The sequence below is a fragment of the Micropterus dolomieu genome, linkage group LG09 (assembly GCF_021292245.1).
Source record: "Micropterus dolomieu isolate WLL.071019.BEF.003 ecotype Adirondacks linkage group LG09, ASM2129224v1, whole genome shotgun sequence".
NCBI lineage: Eukaryota > Metazoa > Chordata > Actinopteri > Centrarchiformes > Centrarchidae > Micropterus > Micropterus dolomieu.
In genome coordinates this window covers 17,081,489-17,093,992 of record NC_060158.1, presented here as the reverse complement: position 1 = coordinate 17,093,992, position 12,504 = coordinate 17,081,489, and the positions used below count along the sequence as shown (strand labels likewise).

At 41.0% G+C, this 12,504-nt stretch overlaps 1 protein-coding gene and 1 long non-coding RNA gene across 2 annotated transcripts in view; one reads left to right on the top strand and one right to left on the bottom strand.

The window, feature by feature from the left end:
- Positions 1–4,216: 4,216 nt before the first annotated feature.
- On the bottom strand, positions 4,217–5,286 carry LOC123976049. The gene is made up of 3 exons (XR_006826227.1): positions 5,184–5,286; positions 4,412–4,573; positions 4,217–4,236 (listed from the first exon to the last, which is right to left on the bottom strand). It is a non-coding gene; the product is annotated as an uncharacterized LOC123976049 (long non-coding RNA).
- Positions 5,287–7,191: 1,905 nt separating this feature from the next.
- Positions 7,192–12,504, top strand: part of dclk3 (doublecortin-like kinase 3) — an 11,996-nt gene continuing 6,683 nt past the window's right edge. Inside the window, exons 1-5 of the mRNA XM_046059138.1 lie at positions 7,192–7,481; positions 8,589–8,824; positions 9,843–10,048; positions 10,673–10,804; positions 11,716–12,503. Of these exons, the coding sequence (XP_045915094.1) occupies positions 8,758–8,824; positions 9,843–10,048; positions 10,673–10,804; positions 11,716–12,503 (1,193 nt within the window). The 5' untranslated portion in view covers positions 7,192–7,481; positions 8,589–8,757. The remainder of the gene's footprint in view (positions 7,482–8,588; positions 8,825–9,842; positions 10,049–10,672; positions 10,805–11,715; position 12,504) is intronic.

The window sequence follows — 12,504 nt, the reverse complement described above, 5'->3', positions numbered from 1 at the left end:
GAATACTCACTAGAGCACCAAATGTGTCTTCATCCGTGGGGGGAAATAGTTCCCAACAAATGCGGTAGGCCTATTTACTCCTGTTTAAGTAACATTTGCTAAAAACTACAGTGCCCAGCTGTTTTAGAAGATTATTTAGCCGTGCTTGAAAATTAAAGTATATATTTGTGACCTGTTTTCTGCGTCTTCACAGGAACCAATGGGCTAACCACTAAACACCAGACAGGTATTTCTTTTGGGTGTTTTTTCATGGGATTTGTTGGAAATAATAACACTAACCATGCTCATGAAAGGCATAATCTATATTAGCAATCAGACTTTATAGCAACATTTGAATCAAAATGGGATGAGATGTGTGAGGTTGTTTTCTTATATTTCCAGGCCAATGTGAATCATATGTGATCAAACCACACCCACACAGTCCTGATGAAGCAGATTTGCTGAGTTTTTAACTGCTGGTCTTGCGGCCAGTTAGCTTAGCTTAGCATAAAGACTGGAGACAGGGGGAAACAGCTAGTCTGGATCAGCCCAGATGTGACAAAATCCACTAACCAGCACCTCTAAAGCTCACTAATTAACATGTTGTATCTAATTTTTTTCTCATGTTTAATCTGTACAAAATCTCAAGTGTAAAAAAGTTGTGGTTTTATGGAGCATTATGTGTTGGACCGGTCTTTGTATTAAGAAAAAATAACCAGCTGCTTCATATTTAGCATACAGATGTGACCATGGTATCCATGGTGACCATTCTGATTTTCTCATCTCTCCTCAAGAAAAAGTGTATTTCCCAAAATGTCACCCCAAGGCCAAGTCCCCCTCAAAGAGCCCTTTGAAGATGTGGGCACTGGCCAACACGGCCTTAAAAATGTCCTGAAATGCAAAGCCATCCTCACAACCATAGATGGACTATAGAGCACGTCCACACACACACACACACACACACACACACACACACAGCAGCGGCATTCATTCACAAGCACAAATGTCCACTTATCTGTTTGTCTCTATGTCAAATGAAACTCCCCTCCTCTGCAGATGGTCTGATGATCTAAAGTTGTGTAATGACAAGCACACGTTAAAAACACCCCTTTCTCACCACACACACAAAAACAGGAATTGTATAACCATGTTACACACCCTGTTCCACTGCCACTGTCCTGTAGTTACCTCCCTTCTCTCTTGTCAATTAATGTGTCAAAACTGGCACATGTGTGTGTGATGGAACGAATCTCTGGCGGGCATGAGTCTGACATTTGACATTAACAGGTGTGAGAGAGAGACACATGGAAAAGGAGAGAAGGGGGCGAGGGAGAGGGAGAGAAAGGAGGTGAAAGGTAGAAATCATTGAGCTCTGGCCTAGAATATGTTCACCGGCTGTCTGCAGCTGTGCAAATGAGTTTCAACATGTGTGCTCGATTTCATGCAGTCCTATGATATAGTGCTCTGGGATGCCACTGTGGTCACACCTCACATACAGTTGTTTTTTCTCCAGCAGTTTCAGGCAAGAAATTCCATGCAGGCACCCCCATCAAAAAAGGCTTCTAACTCATGTATGGTAAAAGCTTTAGCTAGATAAATTCATGCTTGTTCTAGTGCTAAATAAGCACTGTCCACACAGGGATTGGTATCGCTACTCAATACCTTTATGGTATCGACCGAAACAGCCCACTATTGAGTAGAATCGAAACGTCTCCAGTCAAACCAGTAGTCCTACTTCAAACCATACCTAGGTCTACTTTTTGTAACCAGATCGTAGCAAAAAATTAGGATTTGTGTGGTTTTGCTTGCAGCCAGACCCGCAAACAACACACCGAAAGAAATCAGAATCAGCTTTATTTGCCAGGTATGTGTACACATATGAGGAATTTGACTCTGGATTGTACATTGCTCACGATGTGCTTACCTATACAATATTACAATAATAAAATCAAACACAGGCAACAGTATAGAGAACACATACATACATACACTATAAACAAAAACAATATAGACAGATTGAGACATTAGTGCAATGTGCAGAGTGCAAAGGATGCAGGAGTGAATTATTATTACCATTATCATAATAATAATTATTATTATGTACATGTCGGAGGTGGATGAGATATACAGGTGCACATACACATACATACATGTAGCCTACATATTACGAAGGAGCATAGTGCAAAGGATGCTGGAATAAATAAGTATAATGTGCATGGCGCAATGGATAAGATGCCTACCTTTGGTGTGAGAGACCCAGGTTCAATCCCCCATTGTGTCCCTGAGCAAGACACTTAACATACCTCTAACATGTATAGCAATTGTAAGTCGCTTTGGATAAAAGTGTCAGCTAAATGAATAAATGTAATATAATGTACTTGAGGTGTATATGAACAGCTCTAAAACAGACTGTATATAGGTTATTGCACAGGAATTGTTCCTGACACTGTGAGTCAGAGTCATCAGAGTGATGGCTTGCTCCTGAGTCTGTTGGTTTTGGCGTACAGTGCACCTACCAGAGGGGAGAAGCTGGAACAGGTTGTGTCCGGGAGGAGATGGATCTGCAGTTTCCTCTCTCTGGAAAAAGAAGAGCACACCTTTTTTTCTCCTTATGTGATTGCACCATAAACTGTATTAAAAAAAAGGCCTGCAGACGCCAAGTGAGCCATGCGTGATTTCACCTTCGGCTGAGGTCTCAGACATGTTCCTGACTGTTGCAAGTTTATCACCACAAGCATGGCTTTCCGTTGGTTTCATCTTCCGGTATCATTTAACACTTCTCTGTACATTTTTATTTGCTATTCACACTCAGTCACTGATCGATTGCTGCCTTCCATCACATCAATTAAACGATTTTTGTGGCGCAGCAGCTATCAGCTGATTTTACCCACGGAGCCTCCGGCTGCAGCTGCGGCTTCTTCAGGTGTAATTGGTTTGATCGGCTGGACGCGTAGTCTCTCGTTTCCTCTGTTTGTGTCTTTTGTCTAGTTAAGTGACTTGTTTAAACAGACTCCTTTCTCGTTTTATACTTGTGGCTGTCGTTTTTGGAGGAGGTTTGCGACTCACCAATAAAGGAAAAAGCACTCGTGAAGATATTTCACTTCAGTTTATTGATCGAAAGTTAACAAAATAATTTTCTGTTGTTTAGTCTCAACACACATATCAAAAAATACCTTAAATTCGTTTCCCACAACTTATTTGGTCACTAGACTATTTCACTCCTCTCTCATTCAAATACCGGTATAATTTTAAGGGTACTGGTTTTGGTACTGGTATCCTAAAATTTTAAACGATACCCAACCTGTCCATCACATAAATGAACACGGATGTGTTAGTAATAACAGGAGCAACATCATTATCCTCCTGTTTGTACAGAATCTCAGTTTCTCTTGAGCTTAATTCTTATTTTTTTTCAGGTTAGACTACTGTTGAGGTTGTTGACCTAAGAAGCCATATGCTGTCCAGGCAAACCCTGCATGGCCTCTGTTTGGCCTTAACAAACACGACTTTATCCACACAGGCATCTTTACGTGTGTGTCTGTGAAAGCTGGTAGGCCTGGAACAGGTTTAAATCCCAGAACAGCTAAGGAAAGAGAGGAAACGCCATAAACCCAGGAATGATGGTGTTTCTTCCAGCTTTCTTAAGGCTTTCCTGTGTATCTGTGTGTGACTGTGTGAATAATACAACTAAACATCTGGAGATTACCACTCCCTTCTCTAACACACACTCATTCGTTCTGTCATTCATTCTGCAGCTTATCTCTCTACATTGCTGGCTGCACCACTCTGCATTCATTCTCACTCCCTTCTACACATGGAGCTCAGGAAACAAGACATAACGTCAATCATATTAATGGTGAAAGCTTCAACAACATGCCTCTGCATGGCTCAGATTACATAATCAATGGTAGACAGTATGTAAGATGTAACTAATGGATTTATTAATGGTTATTGGGCTAATAACATATAAAGAACTGTGGTTTTAAATGTTAATAAGTCCTTAATAAAGGGTTTTTACAACAATCCACAAGGTTTGTGGTCAAACAGTCCATTGCAGTGGGGCTTCATGATGAATTAAATAGCTAAAGAGAAGTATATCAAACCAGTCAAACCAAAAGTAATTAAGTTGATTTATAAAGCATTAGTAAATTATTTATCAAGCAACTTATTAACCCCTCAATAAAGTGTGATTTAGTGGTACTAATTATAGTGTTTATGTGCGTGTGTTTTGTGTTACCTCTGCAGAAGAATGCATTTCTTGATATTTTCCGTAAATCGAAATTGAAAAAGAGAAAAGAAAACAGTTACAGTTAGTCAAGGACACCACATTGAGTCAGATTTCCTTTCCTCTTCTTTTGAATTTCTGTGGTGTCACTAAGGGATTTTACAACTTAAGCTCAAAATATAAATCAAAATAAAATGATGAATTTACCCATGTTTATCCAGCTGGGTAGTTCTGAAATACTTGGCCCTGTCCTAGCTCATCATGATGCCTGGGGGTGGAACTCCTCTCTCTCAGCTGGGACACAGGGTAGATACACTTGCCTCCTCTGCTGGCCAGACTCTAGTAGTGCACCATTAGTTTGTTTACCTGCTGGTAGTACAGGAGCCTTAATGATTTGGCAGTCGTGGGCGAGATACTGCAACATTAAACTTACCACCACTGATACCTTTAAACTAAAATATTGTTTTGTCAAGTTTTCAACCCAAAATCACAATCAGTGCTATACTAAATTACCTGAAAACACATAAAATAATATAAAAGAAATAAGTAACATTAATCCGCCAGGAGGCCAACTTGTTTTTACCACAAACTAAAAAGATGAATAAATATGGTTCACTGGTGGCCTATGGGTTTAAGGTCCTGACTATGTCATCACAATGTCTTCTGTTTAAGTCCAGCTGGGATAAGATAAGATCAGATAAGATATACTTTATTGTCCCCAAAGGACAATAAAGTATATCAACAGGTACATATAATAAGCACATTAACTCCTTCTTCCAATGGCAGTTTTTGATTGAACATCCCTGTCAGCTGCATTCCCCGCAAACGTAGCACAGCCCTTGCACAATGAACAATCCAATAGCTTGTGTATTGCTTAACTAACATATTGCACAACCCAAATAGTCTACGTATTGCCCGACTAACATATTGCAAAACCCCAATAGCCTACATATTGCACAACTAGGGACTGGGGACTCACTTCATCGCCGGTCTCTCTACCCTTGCTTTCTCTGAGCTGCCTATCACTCTGTAATAAAGGTGAAGAACACAGAAGGAAACACACATTAAACTATAAGGGGAAAATAAATAAATGATTTTGGATGAACAGTGGTGCGTCCAGGACAAGAAGCCGGAACAGGAGTTGTTGTTCCTGATCCAATATTAACAGTTTCCTTGGAGACAGAGCCTTGGGGGGCAGTGCATTAAAAGATCAACTGGACACTGTGTGTGTGTGTGTGTGTGTGTGTGTGTGTGTGTGTGTGTGTGTGTGTGTGTGTGTGTGGCAGAGTATTGGATTCCATCAGTGAAACTATGGAAACTGCCCCTAAGACTGGCGGTCCCTCTCCCCCCTCTGTCAGTGCAATTTTACACCATAACTTTCTTCCAGTCATTTTGGTACAAATGGTTTTGTGTGAGAATACATTTCTCCTCTCCTACATTTTCCCTACATGACACAGAAACAGGTTTCAACAAGGGGACTTTTTGTTTCTGTGAATTTGCAGGTTCTAACAATCTGATGAGTTTACTTTATACAAATACACGCAAATAATAGGTCACGTTTGTAGGGCTTATTCTTTTAAAGTCATTTTACTGCATTTAAAAAAATACTTTATTAAACAGTGACAGTAGTTGACAGGAAATGAAGGGAGAGAGAGATGACATGCAATTACATGGTCAGTGTAGACCTTAAAATCAAGCTAAAACCCTGCGTCGGTGGTTGCATAGGCTATATGTTTACTAGTTATATCCAGTTAAGCAAATGAGGCTTTTATTAGAATAAGGTAAGTCTTGATAAAGTAAAATAATCCAGTAATTTACAAAAATAAAGCAAATATTGGAGGAAAGTCTATGTAGCAGAAAGGATTTTGATGCTTTTCTCTGCTGTTGATGATCGCAAAGCTAGGGCTGCAACTGATGATTATTTTCTAGATTAATCAATTAGTTGTTAGGTCTGTAAAATTTCAGAAAATGGTGAAAAATGTCAGATGTCTTGTTCTGTTAACAACCTAAATAGCCTATATTCAGTTTACTGTCATAGAGGAGTAGAGAAACCAGAACATATTCACATTTTTAAAAATTACTTAAACCAATTAATCTATTATCCAAATAGGCCTAGTTGACAATTTATTTAATGGTCGACAACTAATCCATTAATCATTGCAGCTCAAGGTACCTCAAAATCGTCTAACAACCAATGGTGGGGGTCCCAACCCTCAGACTGGGGAAGAGTGCCATAGGCCATCAAAGTTTGCCTACCTATCTAAGTTATAAAAATATTAGATTTAATGATGTCATTTGATTTCGCATTTATATAGGCTATAGGCAATGTGCCGATAGCTGTGAAGCCTTTATAGCCTATCCAAAGTGAGATTCATTTTCTAACATTTTCAAAACCTTTTGATTGCTAGTGATACATTTAGGAGGCTGAGGTTGCATTGGGTAATTTGAACTCTTTACCTCAGCATTACAAAAATAGCCTACTTGGAAGTTTTTTTACAGTCAGTATACCTAATTGGCTAAACACATTAGAGTTGTTGTTTTTGTGCCTCTTGGGTCAAAAAGGTCCCATCGATAGGCTACATGCGAAACTGGTAAATTTGGTTTTCTTCGTCACCTTCTCTTAAAAGCGCGACTAAACTGATAAAATAACACCAGACAACAAAAGCTAGACACCGATAAGAGGTGTTTTATTAGCCTATGTAGGCTATGGGTACAGCCTTAACATAACGGTGGGCTATCGCTTTTCTGAAAAAAAACAAACATTCAGCATAAATTTCTTCTCATTAACCAGGCGTCTCATTTATAAAACTGTGCGTCAAATCCTCACTAAAAGTGTAGCCTACCAGCACCTAAAAGCCAAACTGGCATACACCAAAAAATAATACTTATAAAACCGTGCGTGTTTACATTTGTAAACAAGTTTCCTCTTGAAATCGCAATCAATTTAAATGTGGCGCATGTGAGGGAGTCGGTCCTTGTCCGACCCTTTAAACGTCTATATGGCCAGTGAAACGCCCCTCATTAACATTAATAGCTACGCACTGACTGCATAAAGAAAAGGACGGCCAATTTTGAAAAGCTAAAAACCGAAATTTAAGTCAATGTGACACTGACGTTCCTTTTGGTGAAGTTGAAGCATGTTGTTAAACGCACTTTAACGCAAGTTTGTGCGCCGGAGCTCCACCCCTTTATAACCGATCTGCAGGAAGGGGCGTCCCTCTTGAGTAGTGATGTCGCTGACTGGAGGGTGAAACACAAGCAAGACGGGATGAGCCAGGTACCAATTTGGAATCCCCTTTTGAAAAGATAGTAAACCAAATGCATTCCGCTTATGTTTAAACTTTTATTTAGGCTATACAAACACTTCACTCACTTAACAAGGCTACCAATGAGTTGAAAGAAATATGACTTGTAGGCTATATGACATAAGCTGAAAGATTTACTTAATAAAATAGTGTTATGTTTCCCAAACATATCTTCACAAGCAGCGCACCACATCCACACCCTGGCGCACAGCGTTTGACGATAAGGCAAAGAACATGTGATCAATAACAATAGGCTACATGAAACTATGCACTTGACAGCAGCATTAATTTAAATGTAGCTAATTTGCCCTCCTGTTCACCTTATTTATGAGGATAAATTGCACTGCATGCAAGTACTAATTAATGTGATTCCTGATTAAACTATAGGCTACAACATAGGCTATTTGAGGCGTTTCTTTGCAGAAACTTGTGTTTATTATTCCAAATCTGGTTCTTTTTGTGCACTGCAAATGATCTGAAATTGTGTTTTTTTGTGAACTTGAGGGAAAATGAATCAAAGAGGTGTTTGATTATTCAGAGAGGCTCTCAGCCTATAATACTTATAGGTAATAGGCCTATTTCTATTTATTTTACACAGTAGTAGGCCTATTCATTTCAAACCGTTTCATCTCATTTCTCCAATTAATGTGCGTAGGCATGGTTCAGAGTTTACGTGGACGGCCGTACATTCTTCCGTCAAGTTTGTTTTTTATAGATCACCTTTGCTTGGGAAGTGGCGCACGTTTCCAGCCCTGTTTTGTATGTACACACTGTTTACAAATGAGCCCCTTGAACTCCTCTCATCACTTTCAAGTTAAGCAAAGATAAACAGAAGAGTTCCGGTCAGGACGTTCAAAATAAAACATCTTTGCGGATCTTCGCTGGCCATTTAGCCTAAAGTAACCAGATAAGGGAAAATTGTAGTTTTAATGAGCTTCTAACGTAGATGAAACCACGTCTTTAACATGGAAGGACTATGCTACTCTGTAGATAGGCCACTCACAGCATATATTAATTTATTAAAAATATTTTATTTTGATGGCACAATCGCTCAGCTTCCGGTATTTCTTTTCCTGCAGAAGTCTAGCTTGACGTGTGTCCATGGCAACCGCAGTAGCTACACCGGGTCCGGTCATCTCCCGGCGCCTACCGTTACCTTTCCTGGAAGATAACAGCTGGGGGCACGACCAAAGCAACTTATTGGGAAATAAAAGAGAAGTAAATGTCGCCGAGTTGTTTTAGAAAGTCATGACGCCCTCTCAGAGAGCCCGGTACGGATGCGAAGCGGCACGTAACGCTAAATGGAGAACTGCAGGTGAGTCGATGGTCGGAGTGAAATGATTTTAATTAGCCTGCAGTTTAAATACAGCCAAGGCTCTCTGTTACAAATAGGTAGCTACTATTATGTCTTTTAAAATTGGCTTTAAAAATGGCTAAATTGTCTGTACGATAATTGTCTGTATAGGCTACCTTAACTAGACAAACAATAACTTTTTAAAGATTGTGTCTCCATCTGAGCTGTGAAAAAATTCAAATTTTCTGATTTACTTGACACTTTATCACTATACAAAGGGTCCTGAAATTATCATCTATCCCTTATTCCACCCTTGCCCCCCCAAAATACACACACACACACACACACACACACACAAAGACCCTCCAAGGACCCCCATGAAAGAGCTGATTCAGTCTTTCTTGCCTAGCCACAGCTGGCTCTTTATGAGAATCTTAAGCTGAACTGTACACTGTGCTTTTATTGTTTAGTGTGTGTACTTGTGAATGTGTGTGCTACTGCTCACTCTCAGGGGGCCGGCGGTGTCTTGTTAAAAGGGGTGGCCGGGTCATGTTAGAGGTATAGAGTCTTGTGTTTCTGTCTGTTGTTCTGCATCTGGAAACAAAGCGAAAAACTAACCCCCCCACTGACTGGACTGATAACATCTCAGTGTCTCCCTCAGTGCCAGAAAGTGAAACGTCAAAGATGCTGCATATCTCTAATGCTTCATTAATCATGCAGATTCAGCTGAGCCCTAACCAGGTCAAGCAAGCTTTTGTTAAGTTGTGTGTGTGTGAGTGTGGGTGTGGGTGGGTTTGCATGATTTAAGGAAGCCTAAATAATTCAGCAGGTGGGGCAAGGTGCTTGAAGAATCTCAAATGGCCCTTGCGCTCCATGTGATGGAAAACACTCAAATCTGATCAGCCGGATTTGTTTTCACGCACACTAACACAGAATGAGAAAACCGGTGTTGTGTTACTTATTAGTACACTTTCCATAATCCAACTCTTGCTTTCTGTCTTTGTTCTTCCATCCCTGTCCTCCTCTCCCCCTGCTTCAGCTCCTCTGGCCCCCTTGCTGAAGCGTGGTGGCGGCGCACCCCAGTCACGGCCCATTCACTCCCAACCTGTGGGACAGGTTCACAGGCCCCACTTCCCTCCTCCTCCTCACCTCCCTCTCTTCCATACCCGCCATGCAGAGGAGAGCGGCGAGAGGCCCCATCTGGTCACCATCGTCCGCCCCTGTGGTCAAAGTACACTACGCAAGGTGAACACAATATTTACCATTTTTGGTAACACTTTAAAATAAGGCACCATTCATAAAGGGTTTGTAACTAGTGACTTCATCAATGGTTAATAAATATTTTACCAAGACCTCCTGGATTAGTTATAAGGTGTTAATGACAAAATTTGGGTTGAGAGATGTTTATCTGTTCTCTTTGTTAATAAAGTAGTTTTCAAAGTTTGTAACACATTGATAAGTCCTTGTAGGGTTTTCACTTTCTAATAAGCCATCAATCTTGCGGTTATTTATAAATATTAATAAGCTGTTAATAAATGGATTTTGTTGTAGGTGTTTTGTAGTTTGGCAGTTCATTAGAGGGGTTTTCCTCATTAACTTAAGAGCTAAAAAAGACAACGGATCACCCTAAACCAGGCAGGGATTTTTCACAACCTAGCAACCTAACTGCTGTTTTCATTAATAGCTTAAACCAGATCAATATAACATTAGTAAATTATTTACTAACCATTAATAAAGCTTTTAGTTACAGCTTACAAACCTTTCTTTATAAAAAAAAAGGGGGGGTACCAAATTATCAACAGCTAAGAGCACAATTTACATGGGAAGGCATTGCTTAACTTAACTGTCCTAGCTTTCTCTGTTTTCAAGGTAACGGTCCTCTTGAACCGTAGAGGTGTGGTGTCCTTCGAGCAGCTGCTATTGGATATCTCTGAGGCATTGGGGTTTCCTCGCTGGCACAGAGCCAGAGTCACACGCCTGTACACGACCCATGCACGAGAGGTGAGGCTCAACCAGGCCACATTAACCTGCTAGGGAGCCCCGTGGGGAAAAAAAGCACTGATAGGCAATTAACTACTCCCACATTCCTTCCACATCCTCCCCAGGTTAGCTGTGGGGTGGCAGGACTGAAACAAATTAGGGTCTTGAAACTAGATTTTGACCGTGACCCTCTTCATGACAGGGCATGCAAATGTTCAATCAAATTAGCTCCAACAAGTTGAAACACGGCAGACCAAAAGATTTCGAGGTTCCTGAAGTTACTGGGGCCCCAGGGTTTTGTCCCATTTCGCCCAGTTGGTAATCCAGTGTTGGGTTTACCACACCTAATGCACTGATCTTCAGTCGACCCCCATCTACTGAGTGGGGGAAAATACTTCAAAGGACAACACAGGAAGCAGAAATAAAGGGTTGACACTATGCCGATGAGGATTTAGAAATGTTGCTCTTCCAACTTGCAATCAATGATGCTGCTAGGCTCGTAAATAACGGTTCTCAAAATCAAAGTGGGCCACTGGCCAGGTTGTTCTCTCATGGAGGAAACACTTTAACACTTTGTGGGGAGAAAAAACTATATATATACACTCTGAGGCAGAGCAATTCGTCTCCTCCTCTAGTCTTTCTGCTGTCATACTTGCATGTTTAGAAGTGATGCCGCTTGAGATTGTATTCCTCTGTCACATTAAACTATTAAGAAAAAATAATAATTTGTTAACCTTTCCTGGAACTCTGTGTGCTGCAGGTTTCTTTTATAATAAAAAAAAATTTCAGTTTCTATACTTTAAATTTGCAGCATTGTGAGAAAATTTAGGGACCTGGATGTAACATTTAATTCTAAACATGTCTGATTATATGAAATTGTCTTGTGGTCCACATCTGGTCTTAAATTGACATTCTTTCTCCTTCCTTCGTAGGTAAAAGGTATATGTGATTTCTTCCGAGGCGAGGTGGCCTTTCTGGCGCTGGGGAAGGCTCGTCCAGAGCTGAGCAGTGTGCAGGAAGCCCTGGAGGAGCTGTTTCCAGATCATTCCCACTACCGGACTGATGCGCTGCGGGCCTGGGAGAAAAGACTTCGTCCGGTGCCAGACAAAGCAGCTAAGGCCGACAGCGGATACAGTGAGGGGACGGACAACGGCGAGTCACACGCTAACCAAGAGACACACCAGGACACAAATACACATCATACTAACAAACACACAATGACACAGCCGCCTCAACACATAGACACACACCAGCCTGAAGATTATAACTCAGATGGTCAGAAGAGTCATAAAAAGAATTCATGCCGAAAACCTGCTCACCTCCCCAACCACCTGCAGAGACTGCGTGTGAGGGGTGAGGTAAGAGAGCGACAGCCTTCTGTCATTGGTCCATTTAAACATGAGGAAGCTCTTAGAGAAGCATACATACCCTCTCCTATACTGTGTGAGAACTGCTTAGCAAGGACAGCTAAACATCAGGGTCCAGAACGGCTCAATCCACTGTCAGGGAGGGTCCCACTTCCTCCTGTGTCGAGGAAGCAAAAAGGAAGTTCTTACACAGAACAGGAAGTGAGGAAATTGTGCGTTCATATCACCCCTCCACCTCCTCCTTCAATCAGCAGAGATGAGGAGGAGAGTGTTGCCCAGCTGCAACTTTCAGATCCACTTCCAGATGTGGGTCACAGACACAAGGACATACAGCAGAGGACAACCTTTGACCTT